At 39.5% G+C, this 25,664-nt stretch overlaps 1 protein-coding gene across 2 annotated transcripts in view; it reads left to right on the top strand.

Annotated features, from left to right (window-relative positions):
- Pcca (propionyl-CoA carboxylase subunit alpha) overlaps nt 1–25,664 on the top strand; it is a 774,935-nt gene that overhangs the window by 422,299 nt on the left and 326,972 nt on the right. Inside the window, exons 2-4 of one of the 2 annotated variants that reach the window (XM_052190574.1) lie at nt 9,617–9,694; nt 16,418–16,465; nt 16,558–16,626. The exons of the other annotated variant lie outside the window; for it this stretch is intronic. Coding sequence (XP_052046534.1) covers nt 9,617–9,694; nt 16,418–16,465; nt 16,558–16,626 — 195 coding nt within the window. The remainder of the gene's footprint in view (nt 1–9,616; nt 9,695–16,417; nt 16,466–16,557; nt 16,627–25,664) is intronic. 2 annotated transcript variants of the gene reach the window in all.

Raw genomic sequence — 25,664 nt, 5'->3', positions numbered from 1 at the left:
GGGAGAATCTTGATTGGACTATGCTTTTCAAATGGGAGCTGTATGGCTTAGAATGGGTACTTAGGTGAACCATCTGGGTGTGTCCGAAGGAAGAGCTATGTGTGTTGACATAGACTGGCCTCCATTTAGAGAGGTGTGTTCCTCAGAAGGTGGTCTGTGGAGATGCTGCAGTCAGTCCACAGCTGGGGCTTTTGAGTCTCTTGAATTACATGCACAGGAGATGACCTTCCTTCACCTAGACACACAGATGTGGAGCATCAGCTTGGGCTTCTTTTCTTGGCAGGATCGTCTGTGTCTTTTTGAATTAGTTTGTCTACAGAATTGTTTTATTTTTGTGTCCTGGTCACCTGAGTGATGCCGTGGGTATGTTACATGTCTTTGGACAGGGCAGAACTCATGTGGAAATTGTTCTTCAAGATGATTGCTAGTGAATTAACTGGTTTTACTCACAGAGAGACACAACCCCAACCCAAAGGTAGGTGCTATTTTATCAACAAAGGATACTTAGTTTTTTTTCTTTCAGTGGCTAATAGTCTATCTAAAGGCATGGTCATATCCTCAGTTGTGGGTTAATTTACTGTATGCTGACAAGACCACATTAGGTATGACTCTTGCGTGTTCCTTGCAGCCTTATGGCTGCAGAATGCTATCACTGCTCTCTCTCTTTTTGTACATGACATTTCAGGTGCACTCCAGAAGAGTTGAGATTGGTTCCCATGTTGGAATTTGAATCTAGATGAGAGTTGTTTAATGAGTATTATTACTCTTTTGACAAATGGCTTGGTGTGCTTTTTTAAGGTCAAAGCTGGGCACTTTGAGCTTTTGTATGATATCTTACCTTTAGGGGTACTTGACAGCCTATAAAGAGTCATGTGGTCCTTTTAATGAGTCTCTTGGGAACTAGGGAGATATCATGACTTACATTTTATAAAAGGCTTTTAGGGATGATTTGTCCCATGTCTTACAGTTCTGCAAGAGTAGAACGGAGCATCAACCCATGTGTCCCTTATGGTTGCGCTGCATCCATGTGCCATGCTGACAAGGGCCCTTTCTTTCTGAGGAAGAGAACCAATGGCAGTATGTTACCATATGTTTTCTTTTCTTCTTTCTTCTTTTTGACTGTGGTAGTTTTCATAGTTGTTTTAGGTGCAGCTGTTTAAAAGTTTTTCTCAAAACTTTTATTTTGAGTGGCATTGAAAGTTGAACATGTGGACTTGTGAGTTTGGCAAGCACTTTACCACTGAACTCTGTTGATGCAAAGCTCTTCTTGTCTGCAAGGGAATAAGAGATAGTAGTATTCTGGAGGCAAATATGAGTGAGTACTGAAGTGTATTTCTGGTTTCTTTGGAGACTCAGTTGTGTTACATGATGTTTTTCTGGAAGCTGTCTTATAAGAGGATGCTTTTGCTAAAGCAGACACGTGGGAAGATGTTTTGATAAGAACAGGCATGTGTTTTTCCTGAGGCAGCCTGGAAAAAGGGCATGTGATGTTTTGCTAGAGCAGATGCTTGAGAGAACATGTGGTGTTTGTAAATGATATAAATACAGCCCACTAGACAGTGGACGATGCTTCATGGTATTGGTACACCTTGCCATTCTTTACTGGTTATCGTTGGGTTTGCTGACACTGGTCTTTGCTGACAGTGCTGAATGGTATTGGTATAGCTTACCATTTTTTCTTGGTTATCGTTTGTCGTGATCACATAGAGAGAAATGCACCGAAAAAGTACTGGTGGTGTTCCAGCAGCTTCTTGGGGTTGATTGGCAGAACCTTGCAGTTTCTTCTAGATCAACCTGCCATTGCTGATTAATGAATGCCATGTGAACTGAATTGCTGATATCCTGACAACACAGATTGGATTTCCTACAAGGAAATATTTCTGAACAGGTCCACATCCTCCTTTGCTCTATTAACCTTTCCTTCCCACTACCTCTGGTGGGTGGTGGGCTAGAAGGAGTTTACTTATTAAAAGTAGGTTTGAAAGAATCTAAGCTTACAGACTTTGACCTGGGATATAGCTTCAAGTTGCCCCAAGTAACAATGACAGTGGTTACACAAACTTTATAATCACAAAGCAAAAAGTAAATTTGGCATTGGCTAACTACACTTGTGAGGAAATTGGGTGTGTGGGTTAAAGAAAAGTGAAGAAATATCTGCTATAGGTTTCAGATATTATTTGAAGGCAATCTTAGTCTTCGGTTTTAGGAAAGCTGTCAGCTAGCCAATTTAACATGTATTTGATGTCAGGTCAGATTCAGAAAGTGGGGGTTAAGTAACTATTAAGGAGGCTCAAGAGAGCCAAAGATATCTCTGGATCTGTGAGATTTCAGTGGCTCACAATCATGAAGTCCTTGATAGTGCTATAGAAGCTTCTAGAAAACATTCATTCATTCATTCATTCATTCACTCAGTGTGTGGTTGCTTACATGACATGTTGTCTGTGTGGAGATTAGAGGACAATTTGTGGGAGTTGGTCCCTCCTTTTTCCATGTGAGGCCAGGAGATCAAATTTAGTATATCAGGCTTGTGAGCAGATACCTTTACCCATGGAGCTCTCTTGTTTGCCCCCTTCTAGAATCTTTACTATAGGTGATTTTTAATAGAATCTTTTCCTGGGAGCTTCAGTTTATAAGAATTAAAAACTCAGGAGATGGCAGATGTTGGCGAGGATGTGGAGAAAGAGGAACACTCCTCCACTGCTGGTGGGGTTACAAATTAGTACAACCACTCTGGAAATCAGTCTGGCAGTCCCTCAGAAAACTGGGCATCTCACTTCCGAAAGATCCTGCTATACCACTCCTGGGCATATACCCAGAGGATTCCCCAGCATGTAATAAGGATATATGTTCCACTATGTTCATAGCAGCCCTATTTATAATAGCTGGAAAGAACACAGGTATCCCTCAACAGAAGAATGGATGCAAAAAATGTGGTATATCTACACAATGGAGTACTATTCAGCCATTAGAAACAATGAATTCATGAAATTCTTAGGCAAATGGATGGAGCTGGAGAACATCATACTAAGTGAGGTAACCCAGTCTCAAAAGATCAATCATGGTATGTGCTCACTAATAAGTGGATATTAGCTTGAAAAACTGGAATATGCAAAACATAATCCACACTTCAAATGAGGTACAAGAAGAATGGAGACGTGGCCCCTAGTTCTGGAAAGACTCAGTGTAGCAGTATAAGACAAAACCAGAACAGGGAAGTGGGAAGGGATAGGTGGGAGAAAAGAGGGAGGGAAGGGGGCTTATGTGACTTTCAGGGAGTGGGAAACCAGAAAATGGGAAATCATTTGAAATGTAAATAAAAAATATATCGAATAAAATTAAAAAAAAACATAATTTTTAAAAAAAGATTTACTTATTTGATGTGTATGAGTACTCTGTCTGCATGTGCACCTGCATGCCAGAAGAGGGCATCAGATCCCATTATAGATGGTTGTGAGCTACCATGTGGTTGCTGGGAATTGAATTCAAGACCTCTGGAAGACCAGCCAGAGTCTTAATTGCTTAATTGCTGAGCCATCTCTTAAGGCCCTAAAACCATAATGTTTTGTTTGTGGTTTTAACAAAATTGTGTTTGCTTGGGTTCTTCATTTTCAAAGTTTCATGAAGGTTTTGCTGAGACTGAACAAGCAGAACCAAACATGTTCATACTGTCAGTTTCAGGCTGTGATTGGGAAGGCTCTCTAACATAGACTATCTTTCCCTGGGTAGTTCTGTCTCTTGATGTCTTGTAACTAGGGATCTCCATGCTTTTTCTCATGCTGGGCTACATTATTGAGAGTTTATATGTCTGCACACTGTCTTCCCTCTGTGTGTATCTGTCTCTCTTTAACCAAGTACTTTTTAGTAATAATAAAAAGGTTCTAAAACCACTGTGTTCACTTAGGCACTCTGCTACATTGTCTTCTATTAGTTCATGTGTAACTTGTAGTAGATTTGTTTAATTCTTGAACCTTGGTGGAGGTGTTTTAAAGTCTAGTTCCACATTACTAATCTTTCTTGAGAGTCAACCCATAATATGATGATTTAGCTGGCTCAAGCATTCTTCAGAGATTAGCTACTTAGAGATTGGAGAATTCTGGATTGTTCTCTTCTCTTGGGCCAAGTTTAGCCAAGTCCATGGTTCTGGAACCCACAGAGGCGATGCGCTTTTCTGAGAAATACTTAACAAAGAATGCCACATTTGCAAAGTCACATAAACTTTTTTTGCATTTTCTGCTTGTTTACTGTCCCAGAGCCTCTGCAATGACATCACTTTCTTAACCTACATGTTCAGTCTGAATAAACTGCATGGTTCGGATAACTCCTGATAGTAGTCTAGGTCAGCGCTCATCCTCAGGGAAAAGTCAACTGAGCTCTTATTCTCCAGCTGAGGGCAGAAGTGTTCAAACTGGGTGACTCCAGGTGAAGACATAGGGTAGGCGGAGATTGGACTGGCCTTCAGGTACCTTCCATTCTCTCCTGTGTGATCAGCTGTGTTCTGCAGAGTTCTTCCCCCAAATGCATCATTTTTCATTTTCTCATTGTTATTATTGTTTGTGTGTATTAACTATGAGGCTTTCGTTTTAATGGAAGATGTATATTTAGAATCAAAACTTGAAGTATCATCGTATTAATTAATGAATCGCTTGGCCACATCTGTGTTCTGAATCTTTTCCCTTCCGACCCTTAGCAATAGCCATTCACACATATCTGACACTAATGCTTTAGGGATTTAGGGAAAGTGTTATCCCATAACCAGTGCTTAGTAGTAGGGTCATAAGTTGGTTATTCAAATTCTCACAGTAATCATTGTAATATTTCCATTACTTCACTGATAATTTTCTTCTATTGCTGTTAATACATCAATTTCAGTATGTATACTTACCTGCTAGGGAATACCCCACTATATGACTGTATTAAATCTTATTTATCTACTTCACCAGCAACAAATATTTGTGTCTTTTTTTATTTTTGCTGTCACAATTTGTGCAGCAATAAACAAACTGGCGGTCAACTCCTTGGGTCAGCATGTCAGTTCCTCGGGTGTATGGGTATATGTGTAAATGCTCAAGAGTAACAGCTGAGTGGTGTGGAATATAGAAATTCTTCTCTGCTCCAAGGTCCTAAAAACCATTCTCTTGCAGTTCTTGTACTGGCTTTGCTTGTTGCATCAGGGTGGCCTGGAACTCAGAGATCCACCTGACTCTGCCTCCCAAGTGCTTTAAGGACTAAAGGAGTGCACCACCATGCCTGGCTAAAATATTATTTTTAGAAGAATATGCTGGCATGCTGCTGCAGTAGACCAGTATGTAGCTACAGTGTTAGGAGAGCCGCTCAGAATGCCAGCTCCTCTGTTTCATGGATGGAGCTGTGGGTGCTGCTGTACACCCATTTTGTATGTGACCTAGCCGAGATGTGAGAAATGCCAGCTAGCTTTCACACCTAAGATGTGCTTTTAGAGTTTAGAGTTGGCTGAAGCTAAATATTTGGATTTTTTTGGGGGGAAAGGAATATTTGTTATTCTGGCGGTTCCTCCGAAAACTGGGCACCTCACTTCCAGAAGATCCTGCTATACCACTCCTGGGCATATACCCAGAGGATTCCCCACCATGTAATAAGGATACATGCTCTACTATGTTCATAGCAGCCCTATTTATAATTGCCAGATGCTGGAAAGAACCCAGGTATCCCTCAACAGAAGAGTGGATACAAAAATTGTGGTATATCTACACAATGGAGTACTATTCAGCCATTAGAAACAATGAATTCATGAAATTCTTAGGCAAATGGATGGAGCTAGAGAACATCATACTAAGTGAGGTAACCCAGACTCAAAAGGTGAATCATGGTATGCACTCACTAATAAGTGGTTATTAACCTAGAAAACTGGAATACCCAAAACATAATCCACACATCAAATGAGATACAAGAAGAAAGCAGGAGTGGTCCCTGGTTCTGGAAAGACTCAGTGAAACAGTATTTGGCAAAACCAGAACGGGGAACTGGGAAGGGGTGGGAGGGAGGACAGTGGAAGAGAAGGGGGCTTACGGGACTTTCGGGGAGTGGGGGGGGGGGGCTAGAAAAGGGGAAATCATTTGAAATGTAAATAAACTATATCGAAGAAAAAAAAAAGAAAAAAAAAGTTTGTTGTGACACTGAACTTTTTGTAGCTGTTCCACTGAGGCCCATAGAAGGTTGGAATTTTCAGTTCTTTGAAAACTCATTTTCCATTTCTTTTTAAATTTTTTATTAGTTCTTTGAAAGTCTGGGTGGCTGAATTTTTATCTAAACATAGAGGGAATGGGCAAAACCTCCTGGTACACCACCCTTTCCCACCCAAATTATGACTTTGAATGGGCACCAATGTCATGGTAGAAGGATGCTGTTGTTTCTATCTTTCAATTAAAAAAACAAACTTTTCTAGTTCTCTGATCTTCAAAAGTTAGAAGCTGGTAGGACTCAACTTTCTGGTGTATAGAATTTGGGGAAATTCAGAAGGAAAATGGAGTGTGATCTTGGTATGTAATGTGGAATATATCTAAGCTCATTCCCACTCTTAGTCAATCTTTCCTTGGCAGTGTGAAGGCTTGCTGTAACAAGCTGCCTCTTTCATGTGTCCGACTATTATTTCAAGCACAGAATACATTTTGTAGTCAGAGACTTTGTTTTAAAAAAATATGTTTAACTTCAGTTTAAAACATTTCTGTAATGTTTCTCACACATGTATTTTTGAATGTTCTAGGAGGCAGTACTAACTACCTTCTGCTCTTTGTGTTTTTCTGCTCTTCCAGCTTTGGGTCTATCTTTACCAGTAACTACTAAACAAGTCAGTTTTTTAAAAAAAAGTTTGTGTGTATGTGTGTTTGTGTGTGTGTGCATGTGCCATGACATGCATGTCCATGTAAAGTTAAGAGGACAGATTTCAGGAGTTCTTTTCTTCTACCATGGGTTTCAGGGATCAAACTCATGTCTTCAGAATTGCACGGCAAGCACTTTTATCCCCAGATCTATATTACTGTCCCAACACATCATATTCTTAAAACTTGGTTGTACAACTTTTCTTGTTTTAACTTTGTGATTTAGACAATAGTTTATTAGCTGTGATTTAAAAATACACAAAGGCCCAGCTATACCACTCCTGGGCATATACCTAATAGATGCTCCAACATATAAATAACAAGGACACATGCTCCACTATGTTCATAGCAGCCTTTTTTATAATAGCCAGAAGCTGGAAAGAACCCAGATGTCCCTCAACAGAGGAATGGATACAGAAAATGTGGTACATTTACACAATGGAGTACTACTCAGCTATTAAAAACAATGAATTCTCTGGGAGGCAGAGGCAGGCGAATTTCTGAGTTCGAGGCTAGCCTGGTCTGAGTTCCAGGACAGCCAGGGCTATACAGAGAAACCCTGTCTTGAAAAATCCAAATCCAAAAAAAAAAAAAAAAAAAAAAAAAAAAAACCAAACCAAACAAAACAAAAAACTAAACCAAAACAAAAAACAATGAATTCATGAAATTCTTAGGCAAATGGATGGAACTAGAAAATATCATCCTGAGCAAGGAAATCCAATCACAAAAGAACACACATGGTATGTACTCACTGATAAGTGAATATTAGCCCAAAAGCTTGGAATACCCAAGACACAGTTCATAGACCACATGAAGCTCAAGAAGGAAGACTGAAGTGTGGATACTTTGGTTCTTCTTAGAAGGGGGGTCAAAATACCCATGGGAGGAGATACAAAGTGTGGAGCAGAAACTGAAGGAAAGGCCATCCAGAGACTGCTCTACATGGGAATCCATCCCATATACATTTATTGAACCCAGGCACTATTGTGGATGCCAACAAGTGCATGCTGACAGGAGCCTGATATAGCTGTCTCCTGAGAGGCTCTGCCAGTGTCTGATAAACACAGAGGTAGATGCTCGCAGCTAACCATTGAACTGATCACAGGGTCCCCAATGGAGGAGTTAGAGAAAGGACTGAAGGAGCTGCAGGGGTTTGCAACCCCATAGGAAGAACAACAATATCAACGAACCAGAGCTCCCAGGAGCTTGGTCTAAACCAAGGAGTATACTTGGAGGGACCCATGGCTCCAGCTGCATATGTAGCAGAGAATGGCCTTGTGAGGCATCAATGGGAAAAGAGGCCCTTAGTCCTGTGAAGGCTTGATGCTCAATGAAGGGGAATACAAGGGCAGGGAGGTGGAAGTGGGTGGGTATGTGGGGGCACACACTCATAGAAGCAGGAGGAGGGGTTATGGGATAGGGAGTTTCTGGGGGTGAAATCAGGAAAGGGGATGACATTTGAAATGTAAATAAATAAAATATCTAATAAAACAAAACAAAAAAAATACACAAAGATAATATTTCTGCCTCCAAAAATATATTACTGGTTAACAAGGAATTAGGTTTAATCAAAATTAATGTTCTTAAGTTTCAAAGGACATGTAGAAAGTAAAAAGCAAATATACAGAATAAGATCAACTAATTGTGATTATATATCCAATGAAGATTTGAGTCTAGAATATGTCAAGAAGCCTTATAACACAGCAGTGAATGAAAATCCAGTTTGCACCTGGTGGTGGTGATACACTCTTTAATCCTAGCAGTCAGAAGGCAGAGATAAATGGATCTTTGAGTTTGAGGCCAGCCTGATCCACAGAGTAAGTTCCAGGACAGCCAAGGTTACATAGAGAAATAAAATAGACATTCCTATAAAGAACATAAAATGGCACACACGCTTATGAAAGACACCTATACAGGTAAAGGCATCAGTTGGGCAGCATGATGTGCATCCTTCTTACCAGTACTTGGGTCTCTGAGAGTTTGAGGTCAGCCTTGTTTACCTAGTTTCAGGCTAGCCAGGGCCACACAGTGAGTCCCTGTCTCAAAACCAAAAACCAAAATTCAGACATAAACCAGTAATAAAGACATTAAGTCATAGGCACAGTCAGACCTCATCCCATTGTGTTACAATTTTTATTACTCATTTAGTGTCTTAAGGCATTAATATATACTTTCTCCAGAAATAGTTAACAGTATAATAGAAGTGAACTTGATAATTTGGATTTTTATCCATCAAATCCTTTTTTGCCAGAAAAAGGTCATTACTCATGATTTCAACAAATAAAAACAGGAACATTTTTATTAGTTACTGTTAAAACTGAAAAAATCCTTAAAGCCACCAGTTTATTATTTATTTGCCTAGGGCCTTGAAAATGGCAGACAGATCTATGCCTCTGAAGCACACACATAGTCCTTCATTTAAATTCTGTAAATCCCTGTGGTCTGTGGCATTTCTGACCTTGTCCTGTCAGTCTGCAGAGTCAGAACTCCATATCTGCTAGAGTCTGCCTGTGACGGGCCACCCTCGCTTTCTCTCTCCTGTTTCCATGTTTGCTTCTCTTCCTCTTTTGCCACACCTTGAGTCTTACATGTCAAGAGGACGTGTCTTCAGTTGAGGTTTTCCTTTGGTAACTAAGTTCTATTCTTAGCCCTGTGTGTATAGACTGAAACTCCCAGGCAGAAGCAAACTGAAAAAAGAACCTGGAGAAAAGGTAAAACCCACACGAGTCTAACTGCTTTCACCTTTTTCTGTTTTTAAATAGTGTGCTCCAGTCTATTCACAGCAATGCCTAGTGCTGACCCGAAGCCTCACTTCTGTGGCATATGAGCCTAAAGAAAAAGTAAGTATTTTAAAAATACTCTCAATGGCTAAGTTAGACTGGTTTTACTTTCTTGTTGCCACACGATGTTCAGTGGACTGATTGAATTGTAATTATTTATTGTATTGCTGAAGTACTGTAGGCTTCTTTTCTATTTTTCTTTATTTTTTATATGTGCATGCATGTGAGCAAGTGTGCATGTGTGCACGTCCACATGGAGGCCAGAGGAAGACATCTGGGGTCTTGCTTTTGTTCTCTGACTTAGTCCTTTGAGACATGGTCTCTCACTGAACCTGCAGGTAGGCCTGCAGCAAGCCCCTGTCTCTCCTTCTCACTGTGCCTGGATTACAGAGCTTGAGTAGCCATGCCCTGACAGCGCCCACGCTGCCATGGTACCGAGTATTGGGCGTAGGCCTGGGGGATTAACAAAAAACACAGACACGGGTCATTCTGCAAGGAGAATGCCCCCCCCCCCTTTTCTTCTTCTTCTAACCTTACTGAGAGACCAGCAATATATATACTAGAGGCCAGGGAAGGAACAGGAGAAATCAATTATAGTCATAGGTCAGGCACCTGGGAAGTCTGTACCGCACCAGACAGGAAGGTAGGAATCAAGCTAAGCCACGGATGTTCTGCTCTCAAGAAACCTGTGCAAACAGCTCAGCTGGGGACGTTGAGCCAAGCTCTCTGGCTCCCAACAATGCCCAGGCATTATTGTGATTGTTAGTGATTTGAACTCTGGTCTCTATGCTCTTACCCAGTAACTCATTCTCCAGCTCCTGTATCATAGGTTTTAGAGACGCTCAATCTCTGTTTCATTTTTCATTGTAGAGTACAATTTGAGTTTGGTGGTGTTTCTCATTAGGATCAAAGGTGTTACAATGTGGATTCAGAGGCTGGAGAGATGACTTTGGTGATTAAGAGTTTGTTTCTCAGCACCTATGTATCAGCTTGAAATTACCTCTAACTGCATTTCCAAAGGGTTCACTGTGTTCTTGTGAACTATTGAACTGTTTTATGTACTGTTACAGTCTGGGGTATGAGGAGATCTGACTTTTCTTATAATGACCTTGATTCTTGTGTGTGATGGCTATCTCACTGTAGTGCAGGAGTGTAGGATGTAAATAATTTGGAAGGATTTCTTTTATGCTGGGTCCTTATGGCTGCTTAAGGAAGGTGTGACACAGTCCCTGCCCCTGCAACATCACCAGGCTGTTGGTCCCCACATGTGCTAATGGTTGCTGCTGCCCTGAAGCTAATCTGTTGTCTTTACTATTTTATTTTCAATCTCTCCTTCTGGCGAATATACTTACCCCATTATTCAGAGCTAATCACTCAATAGTAAATGAAGTAGATGCGGTTCTGAGGAGTGAGGAATGGAGATGGTCATGAGGCTTTGAAGGACAAGTCTTCTGCTTTGCTTTTAGGGCCATGGGAAAGGATCTAGGCAATAAAACCACAAAGGCCATGAAAGCCTACATGGTCCTTTGTAGAAATAGTTCATTGTGAGACTTGGCCTTGAACTTGGAATTATGAGGAGATACATGTACTCTCCAGTTCAGGGACTGCTATGTTAAGTAACTAGGGTGAACTTGGGGACACCAGGGATAGAGAGTTAAAGTGGTCTCAAGAAGAAAAGTTATGGATAGGAAAAGAAGGAATCTATAAAAAGCAAGCAAATGATAGATGGGGTGATATTATAGGAGAAAGGCTTTTATACAATTTACAAACAAATAATATTAGAAGGAGACTTTATGAGGCCGTGGCAGTTTGAATATGCTTGGCCCCGGGAGTGGCACTATTAGAAGGTGTGACCTTGTTGGAGGAAGTATGTCACTGTGGAGTGGGCTTTAAGACCTGGTCCTAGCTGCTTGGAAGCCAGTCTTCTCCTGTCTGTCTTTGGATGAAGATGTAGCACTTTCAGCTTCTCCAGCCCCATGTCTTCCTGGACACTGCCATGCTTCCTGCCACGATGATAATAGACTGGACCTCAGAGCCTGTAAGCCAGCCCCAATCAAATGTTGTCCTTTATAAGAGTTGCCTGGGTCATGGTGTTTCTTCACAGCAGTACAACCCTAGCTAAGACAGAGGCCATGGAATTGCTAGGATAGGAAACAAAGATTAAAGAATTAAAAGATGATGCTCAAGCATATATAAAAAGCTCGTACTTTAGTCTCTAGTTACGTGAAGGATTGAAGGTGACAATGCCTACTTTATCTACATAAATTTTAAAACTTTGTAAGAAATTATTTTAACCTTAGTAGTCTGTAACTTTTCTGTACTTAAACAGTTACTAAAGACTGTATGCTGAACCAGGAAACTACAAGAACTGTGCCCAGCTATCGGTAAAGAACAAGCTGTGTAAAAACTATAAGGAAATATGCTTTTGCTTTGTGTTAGATTTCTGTTTTAAGGAAACAGGGGTTAAGAGGGATTTATAAAATTTATGAATTTAAGAAAATTATTAGCAGTGGCTAAAGCCTTGATGTGGTTAAAGCTTTAGTAAAATATCTTTGGTTTGGGTCTTTGGGTGGTTGGGTGGTAGGAATGTCTGGTGGAGGCTACTTACCTCACAGTTGACAGAGAGTAGAGGGGCAGTGGGGTACTGGGCAAACTCCAGCACTCAACAACAGGGCCCAATGACTTGCTTTCTTCATCTAGGCTTTTCCAGAGCTTCTCCAAATAGTATCTTCTGGTAGAGCCACCCTTTATTTAAGTGTTTTGTGGGGGTTACATGGCATCCAAAATATAACAGTTTTCATTTGAGCCTGTCATTGACTCCTTATTAAAATTAAATTAAACTTATTTGTATGTTTGTGTGGGTGTGTATATGTATGTACTGGATGTATGTAAGTGTGCATACACATGTGTAGACATCTTTGTGGAGGCCAAAGGTCAATGCCAGATACCTTCCTTAGCTTGCTCTTCACTTAGTTTGTTTATTTTGAGACAGGATCTCCTTTGTAGCCCTGGCTAAAGTTCACTATGTAGACCATCCTGGCCTCAAACTCATAGAGATTTACCCGCCTCTGCTTGAGATTCAATGTGTGTGCTGTCACACCACCTTTTCACCTTATTTATTGATACAGGGTCTCTCGCTGAATCCAGATCTTACAGATTGGCTTTATTTTTCTGGTCTTTGAGCTCCAGGGATCCTTTTGTCTCTTCCACTCCCAGTCCTAGTGCTAGAGTTATGTTCCCTTTCGTACTGTGCTGGAGTTACAGACATGTGCCATTACACTCAGTGCTAGAGTTACAGACACTTGCCATCACACCCAGCTTTTGTATGAGTGCTGGGACCTGAACTCGGGTTCTCAAGTTTGCACATGGGTGCTTTACCAACTGAGCCATCTTCTTGGCCCTCAATTTCTTCCTCATTCAACATTTTACCAGTGATTCATATCAGGTCAAAATAAGGTAGGAGAAATATATTTATTAATAAGAAATGCATCTATTTGTGTAAATATACACTGTCAAGCATTTTTACTTATTTGCTTATTTGAGCTGTGATCTGAGTATGTAGCCCAAGTGGCCTCAGACACATGATCCTCTTCCTTTAGATTTCTCAGTGATGGACTACAGGTGTGTGCAGCCACGTGCATCCCTTCAAGGAATTTTTTAAAGTTTGAACACGTTGTTTCATATATATACTTATTAAAACAAGGCTCTAGTTTAATGGTAATTTGGTGATCAGGAAAGTTGAGTGGCCCAAAGTTAGTGTGGGCCAGCATTGTGTTAGGGTGTGTTTTCTTTTTTCTTTTTCTTTTCTTTTCTTTTCTTTTTTTACATTTTCTATTTTTTTATATTCTTTGTTTACATTCCAAATGCTTTCCCCTTCCCCGGTTCCCCCCTCCCCATATGTCCCATAAGCCCTCTTCTCTCCTAGGGTGTGTTTTCATATGTTTTATTTCAGGTGGCATTTATGGCTGACGAAAAGAGCCTGTACTGTAACACTCTCCTCATGTCCATCATGGTGTGCTCTGGCATGAACACTGCATTGAATCTGGGTCTTCCCATTAGTTCCCCTTGCTGGTCATGCTACCCTGCTGCTCAGAAGCATTCAGTGACTGGCTGTCATCTAGAATTCTGTTTCCACTCCTCCACAAAGTACCTGGGAGACAGGATAAGCTCATTCCTTCTCATGCTCTCTGAATGGGGAGAAGGGCCTGGTGATTTAGAACTCAGTAGACAGGCTTAACACAGAGAACAGAAGCAAAAGAGGAAGAGAGCAGAGGGGTTGACTAAGAAGAGCTTCAGAAACTTTGTACCATCATTAGTGCAGTTACAGAGTAGTCTTGGAGGGGCCCTCCACCTGGAGTGGTACCTAGAAGCCCTGTGTGCAAGGGTTCAGGCTCCCAAGTTCTGGTTCTGCTTTTATGTTTTTCTTCAGGTACTACCTTAGCCGTGTCTCTTACAGAGAGCATCAAGTCTCTGCTATTTACTTGGCAGTAAGTCCTTTTCTTATCTGCTGTGTTAGTCTCCTGAAGTCCCTCATTTTATCAAATGTGTAGCCCAGACTAAAAATCCCTTGCAGCTTTTTGGAGCAGCCCTCTTTCTTTAGTGTGGTTGCCTTTGTATATCCTGTTCACGCCACCACTTTGCTGTACCCAGGATCCTGGACACTGCTTTAGCATAACACTTAGCACAGTTGGTTGTGATTGTTCTGTGCTGTCCACCGAAGGTGCAGCTGACGCTGGTAAGTGTTGATGTGTGTGGAGGAAGGATTCAGACTTGGCCTGTTCCCACATGCGCATACTCTTGAACATGTCTAGCCTGTTTGGAAGAGCGTCTTTATAGAAGTGGTTGCCTTTGGTGCAGGGACCAGTGAGTATCCTCAGTGCTTTAAATTTTCTGAGGCGCTGCAGGGATGGCTCACCTGTTAAAAGCACTGTTGCTGTTACAGAGGACTGGGGTTCAGTTCCCAGCATCTTAGAACTATCTCGGCTCCATTTCCAGGGGGTTCAAAAGCCTCTTCTGACTTCCACGGGTACTGAGCACACATATGCATTATAATACATTCAGACAACATTCATACACATAAAAATAAATAAATTAAAAAAGTTTTTGAGGCATAAATATCTGATTTACTTAAAAGAAAATTTATGGTTGGAAGATTGATTGATTGATGATGACCCATATTGAGTTTGTGCAGTGCTTGCATGTACGGGTGTTGGCTCTCACATAAGGTGTTTTGTGGTTAGGCGGGTACCTTGAGTGCCAGGAGTGAATGCCAGCCACTATAGCCAACAGCTTTTTTTTTTTTTTTTACTTTTTACTTTATTTTTTATTGATTCTTTGTGAGTCTCATATCACACACCCTAACCCTGTTTCCCTGTCTCTTCATTTCTGTACTTTGCCCTTGCAATCACCCCCAAAGAAAATACAAAACAAAACAAAAACCTGAAACCAAAGCAAAAAAAAACCCATCTTGCCATGGAAGCTGTAGTATGTACCAGTGTGTCCCATAGTAAACCATCTGACTACACATCTTTACTTGCAGATGTTCATTGCATGAGTCTTTGGTCTGGTTCAAGGCCTCTGGCTTCTGCTACTCCATCAATACTGGATCCTCACCAGGCCTCCATCCAGTTGTCCTGCTGTTGCCGTGTGTCGTGGAGATCCTGTAGCTCTGGATCTGCAGGCCTGGCCCTTTCATGTCTGGGTGGTAGCTGAGTAGTCATTCAGCCCACTAGCTCTCCTGCACCCACATCAGTAGGCGTGGTTGACTCATGCAGTGAACATCTGCTAGTAAAGTGTATAGTCAGATGGGTGGGTATACTGTGGCACACACTGTGACACGCTACAGCTTCCATGACAAGATGGGTTTTGTTTTGTTTTGTTGTTTTCTTTATTTTTATTTTGTATTTTCTTTCCAGCACTAGTTAGAACTTGATTGTATTAAATGCAGTTCACATGTGTGTGATTTTCTTAAGGAATACATACTGTTCAACAGTTATTGTTGGAAAGAAAAGGGTAATGACCTCACAGTATCATGCCTGGGTAAGAGTAGATTATCTTAAGGGTCTATGTGATCAAGACTCTTGACTGCCTCAGAGTTTCTTTAGGTTAGAAGTTTACCAGGTAGCAAGGATGGTCTCAGGTTAGCAGTATAAGCCATGAGTGTTATAAAGGTTAAGTCTTTCTAGTTTTGACATTTTAAACTTTACATGTAGGCTAAAATACTATCTTCCCTAAGGTACATAAGTACCTTCAATTTTATTTTTATTTTATGTGTATGAATACTTTTCAACATGTTTGTATATATACCACATTGTGCCTAGTGCCCCAGGAGGTCAGGAAAGGTATTTGGTCCCCAGGACTGGAGTTATGGATGGTTGTGAGCTGCCACGTGCGTGCTGAGAACTGAGGCTGTGTCCTCTGAAAACAACAAGTGGTGGGAGTTGAATCCAGAACCTTTGATATGATGGGCGTATTTCTTTGTGGCAGTCAATATAGTTTAATTATTAAATAAATTAACCTAGTCAATAGATGCTTTAATCAAGTTATTGTAGGGCCAGATCCAGTCAGATGAATTTAATTGCCTTCTGGTTGTAAATGAACATATTATTTATAGCATTTACTATTACTCTAGAAAGTAAATGTCTACTAAAAATATATTTATAGTAATAAATATAATATATTTACTAGAAATATATTGATAATTATGGAAAATATTGTTTGTTTTGGTTTTGTGTTTTAAATATCAAAGTAATAGTAATGATTTTCTTTTTTGTTTCTTGTTAGACTTTCGATAAAATTCTCATTGCTAACAGAGGAGAAATTGCCTGTAGGGTGAGTAGGATCTGAATTATTCTCTGTTTTGTTTGGAAATATAGTAAAGTTCCTTTGCATGTGAATGTTAACACGTGATGTGTTTTGACTAGGTTATTAAAACTTGTAAGAAGATGGGTATCAAGACAGTTGCCATTCACAGTGATGTTGATGCCAGTTCTGTAAGTATATTTTTATTTAGTTTCAATCAGGACTGGAAGTGAAAGATGCTTTATTTTTCCTTCACTTGCAAAAGGTATATTTGGTTTTTAAAACTAATAGTTTACTGTTATCACAAACACAACAAAAGTATTATAATGTCTTAACTAACTTTTCCTCCAAGATTCAGACCAAGGTTGCCAGGCTTATTACTGGTCAACAGAAAGCTTAAACCAAAGCCTGAGACAGTCAGGTTGGGAGATGAGTGGGCCGTTTACACAGCGCGTGCTTGTGAGCATCTCCCCAGCACTGCTCCAATGCTGTCGTTGCCTAACCTTCCCCAAGTGTGCTCATCTGAAGGTCTGATAAAGGAGAGAGAGCCTGATGCTGATGGGATCTGAGGAGAGGAAGGTGCAGCGCAACGCAGCGGACGATGTATAGTTTTATGTGGCATTTTTAACACAGCCAACATTTTCTAACAGTAAAGAACTATGAGCGAGTAGATAGAGGTCCAGCAGGGAAAGGAAGCAGGGCGTTAGAGCTTTATGGACTGAGATATGAGCCGCTATACTTTTAAGGCACTGTTTTTTTCCTTTATGTCACTTTTAATAGTTCAGTAATTTAGTAGAAAGATCTTTAAAGTATGGTGATTTTTTTAAAAAAAAGGTGTCCTACTTGCAACTGTTAACTTATTTTGTCTTACTGTAACTTCCCTTTCAAAAATCTAGATGAAAGAATTGCAAATTACTGAAAAATAAATGTTATCTACATAATTTACTTGATGGTTGTATTGAAAGTATTTTTTAATAAAAAGCAATTAATTTGTTTTGCATATACATTTTGATTTAGAAAAAATTGATCTTAGATTCTTTGCTAACTTTTAAAAAATTTGATGATTTTAATAGTAGTGATTTTCACTCCTCATAAGGTTTTTCTTCATGATGGTTACTAAGAGGAGCAGGTCTTAGTGCAGGACCCTGGGGGCTTAACTGGGTTGTGTTGTGTTTGTAGATGATCTTGTTTGGGTTGCTCTCATTTCAAATTTCAGTGGCCTCCTGTAATTGGAGACTGCAAGCTCTGTGATTACTTTGGTACATTTATAATCGAGTGTTTTATTTTTTTTATGCAAGTGTCTATGTCATTTTAATTTTTCTTTAGGTAAATGTATATTGATGTAATTTTTTTTGTTTGGTTTTGTGTTCTGTAACCTGTTTGTATTTGAAGCAATTTTGTTCTGCTTTCTGTTTGTATTTGAAAGACACTACTTGGTAGTTTTCTTGTCTTTGGTTGGTATTAGAATATTTTACCAGGCTGGGTGTGGTGGCATACTCATTTAATTTCAGCATTTGAAAGGCAGAGTCACAAAGGTCTTTGAGTTCTAGGCCAGCCTGGTCTACAGAGTTCCAGGACAGCTAGGGCTACACAGAGAAACTCTGTCTCGAAAAAACAAAAATAAAACAAAACAACTACCAAAAAATATTGAATAATTTAGTCTCATAGATTGAAATGCTTTCTGTTTTTCAGGGAACACTTGTGAAGTGTTGGCAATATTTAAGTGTTTGGTACTATTCATCTATGAAGCCTGGATGTGGCTTCTTTGTGGTTAGGGTGTGGTTTTTTTTTTTTTTTTTTGTTTTTGTTTTTGTTTTTTTTAGATTCTCTGTTGTTATTCTGAATTCGTATATTTCTAAGAATCTGTCCACTTCATTTAAGTTTTCTGGTTTATTGGTATGATGAAGTTTTTACTGTATTTCTTTGTTAGCATTTTCTTTCGACATATTCATTCCTGATTTTAGATGTTTGATTCTTGCTTTCTTTCTTGATCTTTGTCATAGTCTAATCAGACTATGGCAACGTAGTACCATAAATGCGATAATTTATAAACAATAGAAAATTAGGTTTTATAATTGTAGAAATTTGGAAAGTTTGGTGCAGGCCTTCTTTCTGCTTTTCAAATGAAGCTTTTGAGTTGTGACCTCACATGCGGAGGCGCTGGGGACCTTTTTTGATGCATCTTTTGAGCTTCGTGATCTCATTCATATGGTCTTGACTATGACCTACTAGCGTTATTAGATATACTAAGTAATGTTCCATAGACAAGAGCTATAGGATGGCGGATAATAAATGAAAAAGTAATTTTGTGTTTCTAGTCTACAAAGGATGTGATTTGAATTAACATGAAAATTAAAATTAGAAATTTAAGCCTTATATGAGGACATCCCAATTTTATATAGGGAAACTAAATATTTTAGATGGTAATCATTTCTGAGATGAAATGGTTATTCTGCATGTTTTTCATTTTAAACCCTAATAAACACAATATTTTTGTTTTGAAATTGAACTAAGCATAAATATGGAGGAATGGCCTGGAGCAGTGGCTCTCAACCTTTCTAATGCTGTGACTATTTAACAGTTCCTCAAGTTGTGGGGACCCTTAACCATAGCGCTATCTTCACTGCTACTTCATAACTGTAATTCTGCTACTGTTATGGATCATAATGTAAATCTCTGTGTTTTTGATGGTTTTAGGTGACCCCTGTGAAAAGGTCATTCAGCTTTCAAAGGGGTCTCAACCTGCAGGTTGAGAAACTCTGGCCTAGTGGTTTCCCAGAAACATGACAGGGAAAGCACATTCTCAGTGTGGTAAGCCAGGGCCACTCATGTCAGAGGAAGGGGAGGAGACAGCTCTGGAATAAATCTACTGGATCTTAGGCAGAGGGCTGGGGTGGGAGAATTTCCTGACTCGCTAAGTAAGGTTTTATCATAGTATGTTGATTATAAGGTAAGGGAGGGACATTTCAGCATATAGTTCCAGTTTACTGCGACTTTAGGCGGTTCCAGAGAAGGTAAGGACTACAAGGGATTCGAACTTTGTAATTGTTTTAGTGACTAAGAGTTTCCTTGGTTTGATAAAACAGTACAGGAGTGAACAGATGCAGGGAAACTTCAGAGACCACTGCTGTCTCCAGATGCACTCAGATATCTAACATTCAGTCCTTCCTCATATTTCAAGTGAAAACTCTAAAATGTTTTTTCACGTAAAGGAATAAAATATTTTTTATTAAACCACTAAAGTTAGAAACTTGATCTTTGAAAGAAAGGTTTAGTCAAGGTACATTGGCAAGGTCTAGACTCTTTCAAAAGAGTAGAAATGATTCTGTGTGTCAACCCTTGACCTTATATTTCTTGTTCTCCCAATTTATTGCTGTGTACAATCATGCCAAATTTAATTGAGCAATATCTGGTATTCATAACTTTGAGATAAGGCCCTAAAATTGGGAAAGTGTTTACAGTGACTCCGATTGCACCCAAGCTGCCTTTGGTTGTGATTCCTGGTGGGTACTTGAGTTTCAGCCTTAGGATTCCATATTGAGATGGAGTGGTGTTTCCTGTATTCTGGGATGACTGACAGTAAAGTGAAGTAGTCATCACTTTTTACACCTACCCTTGATAATATTTCCCTGCTGGCTGGGGAGGAACAGAAGATAAATAGGATTTTGTGATGTTTAAGTAATTAGTGTATGTTGGTTCCAGCTGAACAGGCTGGAGGGTAATGATCAGGTAAATGGAACTGGAATATGTTTCTGTAGGCTACTATATAAGAGATCTGGGGGAAACAGCATCTTAGGAGGTTGATGGAAAAGCTTTGTTTCATGTATTTAAATGTACATCATTATGAATTAATGTATTTATATCTTGGTTAGCACATCTCCAGTTTTACCTTAGATACCTAGCAAACTTAATGCATTTGAAATGTAATTGTTTTGAGCATTTTCCTCCTTTAGATGATTTTCAGGTATTTTTCAACTGTTTCATGCTGGAGAAGAGTTAGAATAGATTTTTTTTTTTTTTTTTTTTGAGATAGGAGTCTTGCTAAGTTTGCCAGGGTGACCTTGAACTCTCATCTGTAGTCGATAAAAATCTTGAATTACAGAACTTTCTGCCTCAGCCTCTCTAGTAGTTAGGATTTCAGACTTGTGTGTTACCTGGCTTATTGGTAAAGTGATATGTTTAAGTAGCATGTTCTTTTTATATATACTTATCATATCATCATAAATCATTTATGTTTCTATTATCTTTTTATCTGTTTATCTATGATCTATCTGTCATCTATCTATCTATCTATCTATCTATCTATCTATCTATCTATCTATCTAATGTGTGTAAGTGTTTTGTCTACAAGTATGTCCATACATGAAAACCGTGTGTATGCCTGCTGTCCACATAGGCCATAAGAGGGTGTTAGGTCTCCTAGGACTGCAGTTACACAGACAGTTGTGGACCACCTTGTTTTCTCTAGAAATCGAATTCAGGTTCCAATGCTTTTAACAGCTGAGCCATTTCTCCAGACCTGCTGGGTGCACCATGTTAGGTGTGTAGTTAGAGGGTAATTTGCAGGAGTTTTTCTCCAACCATCCTGTGGGTGTAGGAATCAAACTCTGAACACCAGAGTTGGTATTAAGTGTCTTTGGTTACCAGCCCCTTAAGTAACACTTTCTTTTTGTTTGTTTGTTGTCTTTTTTTTCCCTAGACAGGGTTTTTATGTATAATTGCCCTGGCTGTCCTGAAACTTGCTCTGTAGGACAGGCTGGCCTGGAACTCACAGAGAATTGCCTACTTCTGCCTCCCAAGTACATCACCATGTCTGGCTAGTAACACATTCTTAAGTTGCCTTGACTACTAAAGCATGTAGTGAGACACTGGTCATCGTGACCCATGTCTTCTAGTTAGTCTTTTTAGGTTGTAACACTTCCTAACAGTTAGGCCACCGCATGATCATTCTGAATATTTTTATCAGTGTTAAGCAGCTACCTATAGCTGCCACCCTTCAGCAAAGAATTTGCTTAACAACATAAAGGCCCATCAGAGAGCCATGGGTAGTTAGCTGCTCTTGTGCTGCATTTGGAGGAAAGAGAGGGCGTGTTTTCATTGATTTAGTTTTACTCTTGTGATTAGATAATTAAAATGCTATTAACTTTTTTGGGGGGAGTGTTACGGGATATGCAGTGAGGTTTTACCGTGTTGCCTCGAGCTCTGTGACTTAAGTGCTCCTTTATCCTCACTATCCTGAGTAGCTAGAATTTTCCATCCAGGGCCTCTGGGCCAGCAAATCAAGGGTTTTTGAATAGGATATGTGCTTAAAATCTTATTGTTGTTCACTTTTCTTACAAAACTTAGCTATTCTTTTTTAGGGGAGGATATACTGAATATACTTATGCAAATTTGAAACACTAGACCTTTCCGTGAAGAACTAATCAGGGGAAGAATGCATTTGAGATGTTTAGACATTTTTTTTCTGCTATTTTTGTCTTTAGAAAAACCTATTCTGCAGAAACATTATACTCTCTCAATTTTAAATGTTTTGATTATCTTGGCTTAGCTAAATTACTTCCTCTACATTTTGGGGCAAAATGGACTAGGATAGGATCCCTGGTAGGAATTTGTTCACATTAATATGGCTCATCAGGGACATTATATTTAATTGGAGACCCTGCAGAACAGTGGCAGGAGGCTTGAAGAGAGTGATTTAGCATTAGCAATGGCCCGTCTGGGAGCTGTGCACTAATCAAGGTGCTGGAGTGCTAGTGCTGGGGATGATGGGAGCTATGACGATTATGACATGTAAGCATGCCTGTGCGGACTGGACAGGCAATGAGTTAATCAAGACGTGTATTAAATGGCTCCCATGCTGATTCATTATTATCTACCATGGTGCCTGTCATGTTGTGTATTTAAAAAATACAATTATTGCTGGATTCAGTATGTACACGAGCTAAATTCAGCCTTCACTCTCTTATTTTCAACAAAATAGCCTCAATTCGCTTTGTCCATATAAAACCAGAGAATTGTGTTAATTGTGTTGGTTCTGTGAATTGCATTTTAAAGTCGTGCCCATCTATTTAACATGAGAGTACATCTCTGACTTCATGTTCCTTTAAGAATTTGCCTAGCCTTTCCTTAATATTCTTTGTAAGTACTCTGGCTCATTTCCTACTGCATCAATGATTTGGGTTCAAAACTGCAATATATGTGACTTTATTTTTCAAGATGAAAAATAATTCAAGCATTTCAGAGAGAAAATATTTAATACACAAAGCTATAGAAGAAGCAAAGCATTAATCTTTCCCACCATCAGAACATTTTAGAGTCAGATGGGGGTGGAGCCTCCTTTGTGTAGTAGGTGGTCTCTTTATGCCAGGTAGACCATTCTGTGCCCAGTGTGCTTAGAGCCATCTGCCATGAAACTGTCAGTTAGAAATGTACATATTTTGAGGAAAAGAAACTAATAAATTGAATTCCTTTAGAAAATAAATTGAAATGCAGCATACATCCATAAGCAAACTGTATTTTATCTGTAGACAAATTTACAGTGGCACCATACAGATGAACACACAGTTTTTAAAAAAAATTGTCAACACTGTCAAATTTAATAAAACTTTGTATGGAACTGTGACCTTTATTTATTAACTTAATTAAAGCAACATTCTGGCTAATGCTTGAAGTGTTAATCTCTGGGTGGTTGTTAGTGAACTCCATTATCTCTGCACTTTGTGATAGTGGTCAGCAGCAGCAGAAGTCAAACTTGCAACCAACACCCTCCCTTGGGAGCTGTGAGCTCAGCAGGCTAAATTGTCAGAACCCAGCAAAGCTGCTCAAATGACTGATGGTTTAAACCCCTGGTGTTCAGGGTAAGCTGGTCGTTCCAGTGAAGAGGGACTGTGACTATCCAGGAACTGGGCAGAAAGCACATCTGGACAGGAGAAAAGTCTTGGTATTAATATCTTCATGCGTGAATTATTAGATTAATTTATATGTTCATGTAACTGGCCATTTAACAGGACGTTCCAACTTCTTTTCTTCTTTTATTGTGATGGAAATTGAAACCAAGGTTTCATTAATGCCTGCCAAATGCTCTCTCTAAGCTACATGTCTTGAACTCGCCAGAACTGTTAACTAAACAAAAGCCCAAAGAGAGATTTACAACATTTTACTCTTTTGGTCTTAAGTTTTTAATATAAAAAAGGACATTGTAATTATTCCTGTTGTCATTCTCTCACCTGGACAACAAAATTCATCTAACAGCCACAGCCAAGTACAGGCCTTGGCCTTTTGTTTACTCTACCAACATTTAACAACTTGGCTTTTGCAGCAAAAAATCTTATTAGCAAAAAATTAAGAAGGTCTTGGGACATACTTTCCCATTATTATAAAGGGCAGATTTCTTTTTTTTTTTTGTAAAGATTTATTTATTTATTTATTCATTTATTTATTTATTTATTTAATGTCTATGAGTTTACTGTAGCTGTACAGATGGTTGTGAGCCATCATGTGGTTGCTGGGAATTGAACTCAGGACCTCTGGAAGAGCAATTGGTGATCTTAACCACTGAGCCATCTCTCCAGCCCCAAAGGGCAAATTTCTAAAATCACTTCTTACAGATCAGAAGTTAGGGCTAGGGCTGCAGCTCGGTGGACAAGTGTTTGCCTGTTGTGAATAACCCATCCTGAATTTGATCTTTAACAATATATACAATAGTGATTTTGAATGACACTTTCAAAGAAATGAGTGTTTTGTAATGTTATCATACCGTGTGATGTGAAGTACGACCTAATCATGGCCTTATTTTCCTCTAAGCATGTATTTAAGGAGGACTGGAAGTACTACCTATTGATAAAAGTAATAAAATATTAGAAAACACAGCTTAGCTTGACTCTAATGTATGCAACAGTGACCTGTGCCAGCATTATTGATTATATGCTGTATTGGTCTCCTTTCTCATTCCTATGACCAAATAAATCCCTGTCTCAAAGCTACCCCTTGCCTCCCAGTTCTGACAGATATAGTCCACATGGAGGGGCAGCATGCCAATGGAAGTGGCTTGTTTTGTGGCACCAATTAGGAAGCTGGGAAGGCAATGTCAGTTCTCAGAAGGCGGCTTCTCTTTTTATTCAGCCCATGGTGTGGTGTCACTCACACCCGGCTCACAGCTGCACCCAAAGATGTGCTTAGGTATTTATTAATGTGATTGGGGTGACCATCGAAATTCAATACCCTGTTTATTACTTGATATCTGCAGTATACTAGAAATGCACAGAGTGGGGAATGAATGTTTAAATGATAGGAAATCTAACAATGTCTCAATCATGTTAACATATCAAAGGAAAAAGTCTATATGGTGATCCATGGATGTATAAGATTTTTACACATAGATGTGTAAAAATTACAAAATGTTTGTAGTTTAATTCATAAAAAATTAAAACATTTGAAAGATTTTGCCAGACTGGTATAATTAATTTATTCTGGACGATTCTTTTTTTTTTTTTTTAATTTCTTGAGAATTTAATTATCTCATTTATCTTTACAGTTGAATAGAATTCTATTGTGCATGTGCACATTTTTCTTTATTATTATTATTATTTTATTTTCTATATTCTTTGCTTACATTCCAAATGCTTTTCCCTTTCCCAGTTCCCCCCTCCCCATATGTCCCATAAGCCCTCTTCTCTCCACCCATTTCCCAATCACCTCCTCCCATTTCTCTGTCCTGGTACTCCCCTACGATGCTGGATCAAGCCTTTCTAGGATCAGGGTCCTCTCCTTCCTTCTTGGGAATCATTTGTATTCTGGACTATTCTACTTGCTGCTGAGTTGTGGGTAGTTTTTTAGTTTGTCATGTGATCTGGAATTTTTGTCTGTGGGCTCTGTTTGTCATGAAGGTTTATAATGTCTGTTCCTTTCATCTCCTTTCCCCTGCTTCTTCTTTGCTTTCCTCTTTTCTGGGTTCTCTCATTCTCCCTTCATCCCCTGCCTCTTCCCATAAACCCCCAAGACACTTACCAAAACAACACGCAGTACTCCCAACTAGCAATTTCCTAGTAGCCCCCAGTTGGCATTGTGCATTCTAGATCCGTGTCACGATCATGGTGTAGATGTGCACAGTGCCAATCACAGATACTACTTCTGATTTTGACTCCAAAAGCTGTAGGAGCTGAAGGAAAGAGCAGGTAACTCCACCCTAGCCTGTTGTTAGCCAGTGGCCGTCTTGTTCCAGGCTCCTGAG

The sequence above is a fragment of the Apodemus sylvaticus genome, chromosome 8 (assembly GCF_947179515.1).
Source record: "Apodemus sylvaticus chromosome 8, mApoSyl1.1, whole genome shotgun sequence".
NCBI lineage: Eukaryota > Metazoa > Chordata > Mammalia > Rodentia > Muridae > Apodemus > Apodemus sylvaticus.
This window is presented reverse-complemented; position numbering and strand designations above follow the sequence as displayed.